We start from the raw sequence: 13,253 nt of genomic DNA, 5'->3' as shown, positions 1-13,253 counted from the left end.
CAAAGGTCTGCACCAGGGAACCCAAGCCAGCTTATTTTACGCTGGACGTGTCTGGCTGGGTGTAGGTTACGTTCACGCCGTACGTGTAGTTTAGGCAGTTGTTTCGACGTGGTTGTGAGCATGCGCAGGGGGATGCGTCCATGTCTCGGCGCATGCGCAATTCGTGATACGTTTCTGTCTGGCACTCGGCCCATCATTTACATGGTGTTACGCCTCATTTGCATGGCTCACGCCCACTTCCACCTACGCCGGCGTACACCTTCGAAACCCAGCGCAGCGTTGGGAGCACTGGCTTGGTGAATTCCATGCTTGCCTCGCTGCGTTGGCGTAGCGTACATTGTTTGCGATACGGCGGCGTAACGTGCACCCGCTCTCTGTGAATCTGGGCCTATATATTCATATTTATATATATATATTTATACACATACATACATACACACACACATACACACATACATACACACACACATACATATATATATATAGAGAGAGAGAGAGATACATACACACACACACGCCCAGATTCTGAAAGGGCTTACGATGGCGCAACGCAATGTACGCCGTCGTATCTATGCGACTGATTCTTAGAAGCAGTTACACATAGATATCCATTAAATCCGACAGGCGTAAGGCTCTTACGCGGTCGGATCTTAAATGCATTTTTTTTTTCGCCGCTAGGTGTCGCCTCCGTAGTTTTTCCCGTCGAGTATGCAAATTAGCAAAATACGTGAATTCCCAAACGTACGCGCGGTCGACGCAGTGAAGTTACGATGTTTACGTTAGATTTGCGACGCGTAAAGTTGCCCCTGCTATATGAGGGGCAACCATTGTTAAGTATAGCCGTCATTCCCACGTCGAAATTAAAAAATTTACGTTGTTTGCGTAAGTCGTCCGTGAATGGGGCTGGACGCCATTTACGTTCACGTCGAAACCAATGACGTCCTTGCGACGTCATTTAGCGCAATGCACGTCGGGAAATTTTAGGGACGGCGCATGCGCAGTATGTTCGGCGCGGGAACGCGCCTAATTTAAATGCTCAACGCCCCCTACCTGGCTCATTTGAATTAGGCGGGCTTGCGTCGGGGGATTTACGCTACGCCGCCGCAACTTTACAGGCAAGTTCTTTGTGAATAAAGCACTTGCCTGTAAAACTTGCAGCGGCGTAATGTAAATGACCATCTACGAGAATCTGGGCCACAGTTTTTTCCAGAGATTGTAGGTTCTGTTATTCGTCCAACACATAAAAGTCATCACATTCTGGGCTTATGGTGCTGTACATACGCCATACTTTTCGAACTGATCACACTACCTGCACAGCGAGTACCAGTCGGACAAGATCCACCACCACTTCCTCAGTGGCCAATTCAATGCTGATCATGACAAGTAATGCGTACAGAGCTTCATAGTGGGCCTGGACATTGCTGGGGTCATTGCAGCTCAGGTAGATGTGCTGGTATAGGTGATGGGAATGCTGGGAGAAAAGACACAGCAAAGTGAGGGAAACAGTCCACATGACAATTCACAACATTGTAATAAATGGCCTTAATTAAATGCATACTTTCTTTCTTTTTTGTAAGTTGTTAATTGCACCCTAAGGCTGGCCATACATTATACAATTTACTTGTACAATTTTCCCTTATATTTACCAAAACCATATAATATGAGGTTAAACCCAAACACTTTCAATGTGCATGCATTAAGACAGACCCTTACACTACATAGTTGAAGTCAAATCTAAAGAAAATTGAATAAGAAAATTGTATGGTGTATGGCCAGCTTAAAACACGTATACATTGTACCCCACAACGCAAAGAGATCTGTACCTCTGGCTCCCTCCATCTTGGAGAGGCATCTAAGACAGATTCCCCCAATTCCAGTGTTGTGCCCACCTTCTCTGTGCTTTGCCATTCACAACCTGGGATGATTCTGCAGCCGGCACACTGTTGGAACTGGCATCATAGATGTCATAGATGCCTCTCCGATGTGGCAGGAAGTCTGGAGTAGAGCTCCGGCCATACCTCATGGGAACAAGCTTAACCACTTAAGACCCGGACCAAAATGCAGCTAAAGGACCTTGCCCCTTTTTGCGATTCGGCACTGCGTCGCTTTAACTGACAATTGCGCGGTCGTGCGACGTGGCTCCCAAACAAAATTGATGTCCTTTTTTCCCCACAAATAGAGCTTTCTTTTGGTGGTATTTGATCACCTCTGCGGTTTTTATTTTTTGCGCTATAAACAAAAATAGAGCGACAATTTTGGAAAAAATTGCAATATTTTTTACTTTTTGCTATAATAAATATCCTCCAAAAAAGATATAAGAAAACATTTTTTTTCCTTAGATTAGGCCGATACGTATTCTTTTACCTATTTTTGGCAAAAAAAAAATCACAATAAGCGTTCATCGATTGGTTTGCACAAAATTTATAGTGTTTACAAAATAGGGGATAGTTTTATGGCATTTTTATTAATCATTTTTTTTTTTACTACTAATGGCGGCGATCAGCGATTTTTTTCGTGACTGCGACATTATGGCGGACACATCGGAAATTTTTTACACATTTTTGGGACCGTTGTCATTTTCACAGCGAAAAGTGCTATAAAAATGCACTGAGCGAAAAGTGCTATAAAAATGCACTGATTACTGTGAAAATGACAATTGCAGTATAGGAGTTAACCACTAGGGGGTGCTGAAGGGGTTAAGTGTGACCTCATATGTGTTTCTAACTGTAGGGGGCAGGGCTGGACGTGTGATGTCAGTGATCGTCTTTCCCTATATCAGGGAACGATCAGACGATCACTGACATTGCTCGCGACCCCACGGCTAGGCCTTAAAGCGGATGTGCCACTAAAAAAACATTAAAAGCCAGCAGCTACTAATACTGCAGCTGCTGACTTTTAATATAAGGACACTTACCTGTCCTGGAGTCCAGCGGTGATCGCAGCAGATGACGAGCCGATCGCTCGTCACCCTGCTGCTCCCCCCGCCATCCACGGTGAGGGAACCAGGAAGTGAAGCGCTCCGGCTTCACTGCCCGGTTCCCTACGGCGCATGCGCGAGTCGCGCTGCGCCCGCTGATTGGCTCCCGCTGTGTGCTGGGAGCCGAGTGTTCCCAGCATACAACGGGGGACGGACGGGAAACGAGGAAAAAACCCGTCTTTTGCCCGTATCGTAGGGCCGGAAGTGGGTGCAGATACCTGTCTGTAGACAGGTATCTGCACCCCCCTCCCCCCTGAAAGGTGTCAAATGTGACACCGGAGGGGGGGAGGGTGCCGATCAGCGGGACTCCACTTTAGAGTGGAGATCCGCTTTAACTACTAGCCGACCAGCCACCGTCATTATACGGCGGCAGGTCGGCTCTCCTGGGCGAGAGCCCGTAGCTATACGTCCGCTCTTCGAGCGGCCACTACTTCCGTGCGTGTGCCCGGCGGGCTCGATCGCCGCCTGGCACCCGCGATTGCTCGTTACAGAGCGGGGACCGGGAGCTGTGTGTGTAAACACACACCTCCCGGTCCTGTCAGCAGGGGAAATGCTGATCTTCGGTTCATACAATGTATGAACCGAGGATCAGTGTTTCCCCTAGTGAGGCCACCCCCCCCCCCCCCACAGTAAGAACACACCCAGGGAACATACTTAACCCCTTCCCCGCCCCCTAGTGTTAACCCTTTCACTGCCAGTGGCATTTTTATAGTAATCCAATGCATTTTTATAGCACTGATCGCTATAAAAATGCCAATGGTCCCAAAAATGTGTCAAAAGTGTCCGAAGTGTCCGCCATAATGTCGCAGTACCGAAAAAAAATCGCTGATCGCCGCCATTACTAGTAAAAAATATATATTAATAAAAATGACATAAAAATACCCCCTATTTTGTAAACGCTATAACTTTTGCGCAAACCAATCAATAAACGCTTATTGCGATTTTTTTTTACGAAAAATATGTAGAAGAATACGTATCGGCCTAAACTGAGGAAAAAAAAATGTTTTTTTATATATGTTTTTGGGGGATATTTATTACAGCAAAAAGTAAAAAATATTCATTTTTTTCAAAATTGTCACTCTATTTTTGTTTATAGCGCAAAAAATAAAAACCGCAGAGGTGATCAAATACCACCAAAAGAAAGCTCTATTTGTGGGAAAAAAAGGACGCCAATTTTGTTTGGGAGCCACGTCGCACAACCGCGCAATTGTCAGTTAAAGCGGCGCAGTCCCGAATCGCAAAAAGTGCTCTGGTCTTTGGGCAGCAATATGGTCCGGGGGTTAAGTGGTTAAAGAGGACGTACAGGTACGTGCTTGTGCCCAGCCGTGCCATTCTGCCAACGTATATCGGCGTGAAGGGGTCCTTAAGTGGTTAAATACTGGTGCCTTAAAAGTGCACCCAAGGGGTTTAATTTTTAGTCTTCAATATTGGATGTGGCACTACAATGGGATACAAATACCGAATCATCTTTCTTCAAGATACATCAGAGAATACATTGTATACATACAGTATACATTATATAATACATTGTTTTTTTTTTCTCCTTGCTAGAGGAGAAAAATTTAAGAAAATAAAAAAAAAAAAATAGAAGGAAAAAAATAGTTAAGATCAGGGTTTGATCTAGGTGTCAGGTTTAGGGTCATTTTTTTTTTTTATATCAAATCATCTTTTTATTTATTTTAAATACAAACAACAAAAACAACATACAACCCAAGCCTGTATTGAGAGGGAATAAAAAAATTAAAAAAATAAAAAGGTTTAGGGTCAATTTTAGTGTCAAAGGTCATGCTCAGCGTCAAAGCCGGGGTCAGAGGGCCAGATCCACAGCCCCGCATCGCAACGTAACTTAACAGATTTAAGTTACACTGCCGCAAATTTCCTAAGTTAGGTATCGAACCACAACACACTTACCTTGAAATTTGCGGCGGTGTAACTCAAATCCGTCCGGCGCAAGGCGTTCCTAATCTAATGGGGCAAGTCCCATTTAAATTAGGCACGCTCCCGCGCCGGACGTACTGCGCAAATTTCCCGACGTGCTTTGCGCGACGTGACGTAATTTTTTGAACGGCGCGGCGCGTAGCGTATTTCCGTATTCCCGTACGGCTTACGCAATCGACGTAAAATTTAAAAATTCGACGAGGGAAGGATGGCCATTCTTTACACAGCAGTACGCCTGCTGTGTAAAAGTAGGGCTGCTTTACAAAAGTGTAACTAAGCGACGGGAAACTAACGTAGCGGCGACGTAGCGAACGCGAAAAAGCTTTGAGGATCGACGTAACTCCTCATTAGCATACCCGACGCGTAATTTCGACGATGAATGCCCCCAGCGGCGGTCGCGGTACTGCATCTTAAGATCCGGCAGTATAAAACTATTACACCTTGGGCCAGATTCATAAAGCACTTACACCGTTTTTTTGGTAGATGCACGGCGTAAGTGCAGATTTGCGCCGGCGGATCGCTGCGCCTTACCCAGAGAACCAGATTACGCCTCCAAATAGACTTCATCGCCTCGGTGTAACCTTTCCACGCCGGCGCGGCGTTGGTGCAGATTTACGCTGGTCCGATCTGGCGTGGCCATGGTTTTTTTGTTTTAAATATGCAAATTAGGTTTTTGGGCCGATTCATCAACTTAAGCTTGACCGGCGCAGGCTACTCCCGGTGAGCGGTGCTGAAATTTCCGGTGCAAAGTTACACCTCATAAAAGCAGGGGTAACTTTGCACCAGACTTGCAGAGGTCAGCTGGAGAGCAGCTAAAGCAGCAGCGTTACAAACGAACTGAGCAACAACACTTGCTGGACAACACATAGAGGCGGTCCCCATGTTGGGAGAGGCCCTCAATAATTACAGCCCTCTCCTCTGGGCTGAAATTGGTCATCTGCCCACCTGAGGATTCCTCATCAGCCATAACTGCCCCACCACAATGCAAACCACCTAGCTTAGAAAAAAAAAAGCTTCAGTACATTTGCACCTGCAGGGCGGAAGTCTGGGCTGATTCATGGACTGGGCTTTGGTAGTGGGTCGGCGTAGCTCAGGGATCACGCCGGGGCGCAGTTCTGAGCATGTGCAGATTGGGGCATTTACCCCTGGATGTCACTGAGCATGTGCGGTCTAAGATGCGCCCCGGCGTGACCCCTGCGCCACGGTCGGCACTTCATTAGCATAGGGCGACTCCCAGTTGGCCTTACCCCGCCTTACGCCGTCTAAAATCCGCCCCGCTGGGGCATCGTAGACAAAAAAAGTTTCTTGAATCACCTAACTGCCTCTCCGCGCTGGACCGGTGTAGTCTTAAAATGATGCACCACGCCGGTGCAAATCTGCACCATTGTATATGAATCTGCCCCCTTCTGTCTATCTCTTGGAAACTGATTCTGAGGATCAGTTCCAAAGATAGAAACAGGAATACGCAGGCGGAACAGCAGATCCGCCTGCGTATCTCTTATGAGGATCTGGCCCATAGGGCCAGATTTAGGTAGGACTTACGCCAACGTATCTTCTTATACGCCGCGTAAGTCCACGGATGCGCCGTCGTATCTCTGCGTCCGATTCTTGAAACCAGATACGCCTGAATTTCGGCTCCATCCGACCGACGTAAGTCTCCTACGCCGTCGTATCTTGGGTGCATATTTACGCTGGGCGCTAGGGGCGCTTCCATTGATTTACGCGTCGAATATGTAAATCACCTAGATACGCCGATTCACGAACGTACTTGCGCCCGTCGCAGTAAGCAACGCCGTTTACGTAAGGCGTACGTCCGGCGTATAGTTATCCCTCAAAAAGCAGGGGTAAGTCATGTTAGGGTATGGACGTCGGAACAGCCGTCGGATTTCACGTTTGCGTAAGGCGTACGTGAATGGGGCTGGGCGTAGGTTACGTTCACGTCGTACGGATTGAGCCGTCGTTTCTTAGGGAGTGTATGCGACGTGATTCTGAGCATGTGTGCGTTCGGCCCTTCATTTATATGGGGTCGCGATTCATTTTAATACAACATGCCCACTACCTTCCTACTTTGAATTAGGCGGGCTTACGCCGGCCTATTTATGTTACGCTGGCGTAAATATGGGAGCAAGTGCTTTGTGAATACTCAGCTTGCCTCTCAATGTTACGTCGGCGTAGCGCATATGAGATGTGCTACGCCGCTCAACGATACGCCGAGCTACCTGAATCTGGCCCATAAAGTATTTATAGTTTTACCCATAGCTGCAAAAACTGTTCAGGCGTTAAAATTTGTTATACTTTTTGTACTGCGGCCAAGGATTGCAAGGCCGAAATGTTTATAAATTTTTTTTATGTAAAAACGTTCTTAATAAAAATGATCTGAGTAAAAAAATAAAATTTTACCCTCGTCATGAAGGTGTTAATAATGGACATTATAAAAACAAACGTACCTTCTTCATGAACAGTGTATCCGGCCTGGAACACTTATCCACCTTCAGTTTCAGGACAGAGATATCCGGGACTGTACTAGAATGACAATGGAAGCAGAGTCAGTTGTCTCTTCCCTCAACTCACCGGTGATTGGTGTTCTTTGGGCATTCTAATAAACAGATACAGTCCCTGGAACTATACTAGAATGACAATGGAAGCCGGGTCAGATGTCCTTTCCCTGAAGGTGAGACCATGTCCTCTAGATAGGTAATGGGCAGTTTAAGTGGGACTGGAGAGTGCTCAATAATCACCCACCCCATGTGCAATTAATGACCCCGCTATAAATCATCAGCACAGCCATATGCGTGTGCAAGGGGTGTGTCTAATCACCCTGTGCACCAGAGCCAATCATAGGCGTGCGCACAGGGTGTGCCCAGGCACACCCTAATCATTCTGTGCAGCACAGATTCCCCCTACCGCCCTGGCCCCCCACTCCTTCCCTCTGCAGCACCCCCTGGCTTCCCTCCTCTCCCCTCCTGCCGGCTGTTGCTGCGGACACGTTTTATGATGAGTTAGGGAAGGGGCCTGTAAATATGTATTTATCAGCCCCTTCCCTTTCTGAATGAACATGGTGAGTGATCGGTAGTGTGTGTTTGAGCTTTGGGGTGCACACCCTAAGGCAATAGGCTGCGCACACCTATGGAGCCAATGATAAGGCAGTACAGCCTGCCCTCCTGTACCAGGCCCATGTCCTAGTAATTCAAAAGAGGGGGGCCCAGACACCTGATGAGCAGGAGGACCGGCTGTATTGCCTTATTGCAGATACCGATCCTCTTGTTCCTCCCCCTGCAGAGCTTCCGGATTCTCCTCCTCTCCCTACCCTCCTGCTGCACTGCAGGGGGAATAGTTCTAGTATCTGCTCCTCCATCCTGTCCTCAGTCTCTTTCTCAGTCTTAAATGTTAATTATCAGGGGTCTGTGTAGAACCCTGATAGTTCACCAAAGCCCCCCAAAAGGGCAGTTAAAAAAAAAAAAATGTAAATAAATAAATAAATAAATAAATAAATAAAATAAAATATATTTTTTTCCAAAATGAAGGACTAGTTCACATGTGCTCTGCACTCTGTAATTTCTGCCATGGCTGTGAAGCATAGCATCGTGGCCGTGACGCGTATACTTCTAGCCACTGCCCCTGTTGCTCTGTGTTTGAGCTTTGGGGTGCACACCCTAATGCAATAGGCTGCACACACCTATGAGCACAGCCATTGTTTTTTATCTATGTAGAATTTTTTCCCTGTTTCACTGCGCTTGCCTGCACCAAATCAATATAAAGGTTCCGCAATGAGGATGGAACTTGGAACAGTAAGGCTTTATAATGATCAAAAATGTCAGAATCTCTGTCAGTATTTATAGAGAAGTATGGGATTTAACAAAACAAAACTCACCGAGGTGGATTCTGCATCTGCGCCCGTCGCCTCTAGACTGGGAACTGAACTGCTTATCACTCAGTTCTCGGTCTTCAGTGAGCAGAGACAGTAACCAGCTCTCTGCTCTGCCCCTTCAGCGCTCAATGAAGCGCCGGGCTAAGGAGGGGGTGGCACGTGGCGCAACGCTGAGAGGCTGAGCCAGCTGTCAGTCGGGGTATCTGGGTAATCATGGTATTGCTGCCTCGACTACTGCAACTGCCTCAGGGCTGTCTTAATAGCATCATGGGCCCCTGGGCAAAGTAATGCACGTGGCCCCTACCAGTATGCACCTACTCTCAAAGTTCATGGAATTAAACATGTATTTATTTGTTCGTTCAATACAATTGATTTTAAACAATACAAAAAGCATTTCATAAATCAAAGACTAATCAAATCACAAAGGGCACAGTACAGGGCTGGAGACAGAAGGGCACAGTACAGGAGGGGGGGGAGTCAGGAGGTAAGAATACTGGGATCAGGAGGGCTCAGTACAGGGCTGGAGACAGAAGGTCACAGTACAGAGAGGGGGGGGGGGGGCAGGAGGGAAGAATACTGGAATCAGGAGGGCTCAGTACAGGGCTGGAGACAGAAGAGCACAGTACAGGGGGGGGGGTCAGGATGGAAGAATACTGGAATCAGGAGGGCTCAGTACAGGGCTGGAGACAGAAGGGCACAGTACGGGGGAGGGGGGGTCAGGAGGGAAGAATACTGGAATCAGGAGGGCTCAGTACAGGGCTGGAGACAGAAGGGCACAGTACGGGGGGGGGGGGGTCAGGAGGGAAGAATACTGGAATCAGGAGGGCTCAGTACAGGGCTGGAGACAGAAGGGCACAGTACGGGGGAGGGGGGGTCAGGAGGGAAGAATACTGGAATCAGGAGGGCTCAGTACAGGGCTGGAGACAGAAGGGCACAGTACAGGGGGGGGGGGGTCAGGAGGGAAGAATACTGGAATCAGGAGGGCTCAGTACAGGGCTGGAGACAGAAGGGCACAGTACGGGGGAGGGGGGATCAGGAGGGAAGAATACTGGAATCAGGAGGGCTCAGTACAGGGCTGGAGACAGAAGGGCACAGTACAGGGGGGGGGGGGGTCAGGAGGGAAGAATACTGGAATCAGGAGGGCTCAGTACAGGGCTGGAGACAGAAGGGCACAGTACGGGGGGGGGATCAGGAGGGAAGAATACTGGAATCAGGAGGGCTCAGTACAGGGCTGGAGACAGAAGGGCACAGTACAAGGGGGGGGGGGGGGGTCAGGAGGGAAGAATACTGGAATCAGAGGGGCTCAGTACTGGGCTGGAGACAGAAGGGCACAGTACAGGGGGGGGGGTCAGGAGGGAAGAATACTGGAATCAGAGGGGCTCAGTACTGGGCTGGAGACAGAAGGGCACAGTACAGGGGGGGGGGGGTCAGGAGGGAAGAATACTGGGATCAGGAGGACTCAGTACAGCTTCCAGGATGCTGCTAGGGACCTCAGGACACATCCATCCTGGGACAGCTTAGTAAAAAGTGTGACTGGCCCGGCAAATCCTGGAACAGTTGGCAAGTATGATATAATGCAAGACTATCATGGGGCCCTCCTGCACATGGGGCCCCTGGGCAGTGCCCATGCATTAAGACAGCCCCGAACTCCCTCCTCATTGGTTTACCTCTAAATAGACTATCCCCACTTCATTCCATCATGAACACTGCTGCCAGGCTCATCCACCTCACAAACCTCTCAGCGTCTGCTGTACCCCTCTGCCAATCCTTCCATTGGCTGCCACTCAGCCAACAAATGAAATTCAAGATACTAACTATAACTTACAAAGCCATCCACAACCTGGCCCCCAGTTACATCACTAACCTAGTCTCAAAATACCAACTTAATCATTCTCATCGCTCCTCCCAAGACCTCCTGCTCTCTAGTTCCCTCATCACCTCCTCCCATACTTGCCTTTGGGACTTCTCCAGAGCCTCTCCCATCCTTTGGAATTCCCTACCCCAATCTGTCTAACTATTTCCTACTCTATCCACTTTTAGGCAATCCCGGAAAACTCATCTCTTCAGAGAAGCCCAACCTGCCTCCGCCTAACAACTCTACATTTATGTTCTCCATCAGCACACCCCCCACAGTTATTACCTCTTGTATCTCTTAACCTTCCCTCTTAGATCGTAAGCTTTAAAGCGGAGGTTCACCCTAAATATTAAATACAGCTTATCTAGGCAAGCTCATTATGTACATGAACATTTGGCTCTTACATTTTTTTATAGTGCATTCAAATACCATGAATCTGTCTTCAGAAGACACTCCCAGGCCTCCCTCCCGCGGGACTGGGCGTGTCTCCTCTCTTCCCCAGCGCCCCAGTGAGTGCTGGGAGTTGATCGCAATTTCTCCTGAACGACGAAATCTCGCGGGATTTCACTCATCACGTGACGCAAGAAGCAGGTCACGTGACGAGGGCGGATTAATTCCGCCATTTTAATTATTGGCAAATTGGTAAATCCATCAACACTGCTCATGAGCGGGAAAGAGCGGTGAATGCTGGGATATCAGCATTCACCGGCTTCCCGGAAGTATTTGCTTGTGGGCTTCACAATGCCCACAAGCAAGATGGAACATTCCAGGAGGAATTTTTATAAGGTATCATCTACGGCCGATTGACAGTGCGGGGGAATAGAAACAGAAGACAAGTGAGTTCAAGCTTGACAAATCTAAATCCCGTAGATGCACAGCAAAAAAAACAAACGATGTCCCGCAGAACCTCCGCTTTAAGGAGCAGGGCCCACTGATTCCTCCTGTATTGTATATGTACTATCTACCTCCAAGTAGTAAAGCACTGCCTAAACCGTTGGCACTATATAAATCTTGTATAATAATAATAATAATAATATTGCACAGAGCGGCCCCGATCCTCACCTTCTGGGGTCCCCCCACTAGCATTCTTGACTCCCCTTCTACTCCGTGTGCTCTCATAGCAAGCCACTTGCTATGGGGGCACACGTGCTTGCTTGCTCCCAAACTGTGTGTGTCTATGGATAATACTTATCTGAGCCCCCCTCTTGATGCAGCGATGTCCACGGGAGCCTTGTCTCTCCGGGGACTCACACTCCTGATTGGCTGTGGGCAGCAGCGGGAGCCATTGTCTGCCGCTGCCATCAGTGAGCCAATCAGGAGACAGAGGGGGCGGGGCCGAGTCACAGCCCCATGTGTGAATGTACACACAGAGCTGCGGATCGGGAGCACACCTGCTTGGGTGCCCCCAGTGCAAGCTGCTTGCTGTGGGGGCACCCGGCAGGAGGGAGGGACCAGGAGTGCCGGCGTGGGGCCCTAAACGAGGAGGATCTGGGCTGCTCTGTGCAAAACCACTGCACAGAGAGGGAGTATGACATATTTGTTATTTTAAAGGGAAAAAAAAAGACTTTATTATCCCTTTGAGCATAGGATTCGGTAACATGTTGTGGTACCTGATGGTGGAAAACTTGTGCCTGTTCCCGCGGCGGTCTATCAATGAGACGAGAATTTCCAGCACAAACAGTCGGAGCTCAGCGTCTTCCATCAAGGCGGAAGACAGCAGCGGGTCAAGGAAAGAGCTGGGCAATGCGGTCAGCATATTATTACACTGGAAGCCCAGGGACACCTTTCAATGTCAGAAAGAGACGAAACAATTAACAAAGAGAAAAAGAAACTAACAACATACAAATGGCAGCAATCTTTAGAATACTGATCGGAAAAGATCTCTTTCAAAACTAACCTCTGATTTATTGTTGTATGTAATACTTTTTGGAATGACTTTATTTGCCTTAAAAGGACAACTTTACTCTTAGGGAAAGTTGTCGGTTAAAGCTTACCCCCTCAGTATAACCCTCAGAGAAATAAACTTACCATCAGCCCTGCTTAAGTGATCTTAGCTGTTTGGTCTTTGTCAGATAAAATCCCAGCTGGGCCACGTGCCCATGCATTTGTTCCTGTGGCTGGTTTATATTCATGGTGGTCCCCTGATAAGGCAGTACAACCGGCCCTCCTGTACTGAGCCCGGGCCTCATCAGTTCAAAAAGGGGGGCCATCTGTACTGCCTTGTGACTCTTGTGGATCTTCCTGCAGAGCTGCCGGGGGATCGTTTGTAATATCTACCCCTTTCACGTGCTTTTTTACATGTGCTTTGATCTTTGAAGAGCAGTCAGCATTTGGATCGCTCCTCAGAGAACATTGGACAGGTGGCGAGGAGGCATATTGCCCCCCCCCCTAATGCACCGCGGGGCACTTGCAGAGCAGCTCTAATCACTTGAATAAGTCTTGTTTACTGATGGTAAAATTTACACCATGGCTGCATAGCATCGTGAGTGACCATGGCATTTTAACAAATTCGCAAAGTGCAGGGTCATGTATGTACAGTGGTCATAAAAAGTCTACACACCCCTGTTAAAATGTCAGTTTTCTGCGCTTTACCGCTGTCACAGCGGCGCTTTGGC

At 48.2% G+C, this 13,253-nt stretch overlaps 1 protein-coding gene across 2 annotated transcripts in view; it reads right to left on the bottom strand.

The window, feature by feature from the left end:
- The window catches only part of EFR3B (EFR3 homolog B), a 352,965-nt gene that overhangs the window by 41,233 nt on the left and 298,479 nt on the right, over positions 1–13,253 (bottom strand). For both annotated transcript variants that reach the window (XM_040348132.1, XM_040348134.1), the window contains exons 13-15: positions 12,249–12,421; positions 7,363–7,438; positions 1,310–1,471 (exon numbers count right to left, since the gene is read on the bottom strand). In XM_040348132.1, the coding sequence (XP_040204066.1) occupies positions 1,310–1,471; positions 7,363–7,438; positions 12,249–12,421 (411 nt within the window). The remainder of the gene's footprint in view (positions 1–1,309; positions 1,472–7,362; positions 7,439–12,248; positions 12,422–13,253) is intronic.

This window comes from Rana temporaria, chromosome 4, assembly GCF_905171775.1.
Source record: "Rana temporaria chromosome 4, aRanTem1.1, whole genome shotgun sequence".
NCBI lineage: Eukaryota > Metazoa > Chordata > Amphibia > Anura > Ranidae > Rana > Rana temporaria.
This window is presented reverse-complemented; position numbering and strand designations above follow the sequence as displayed.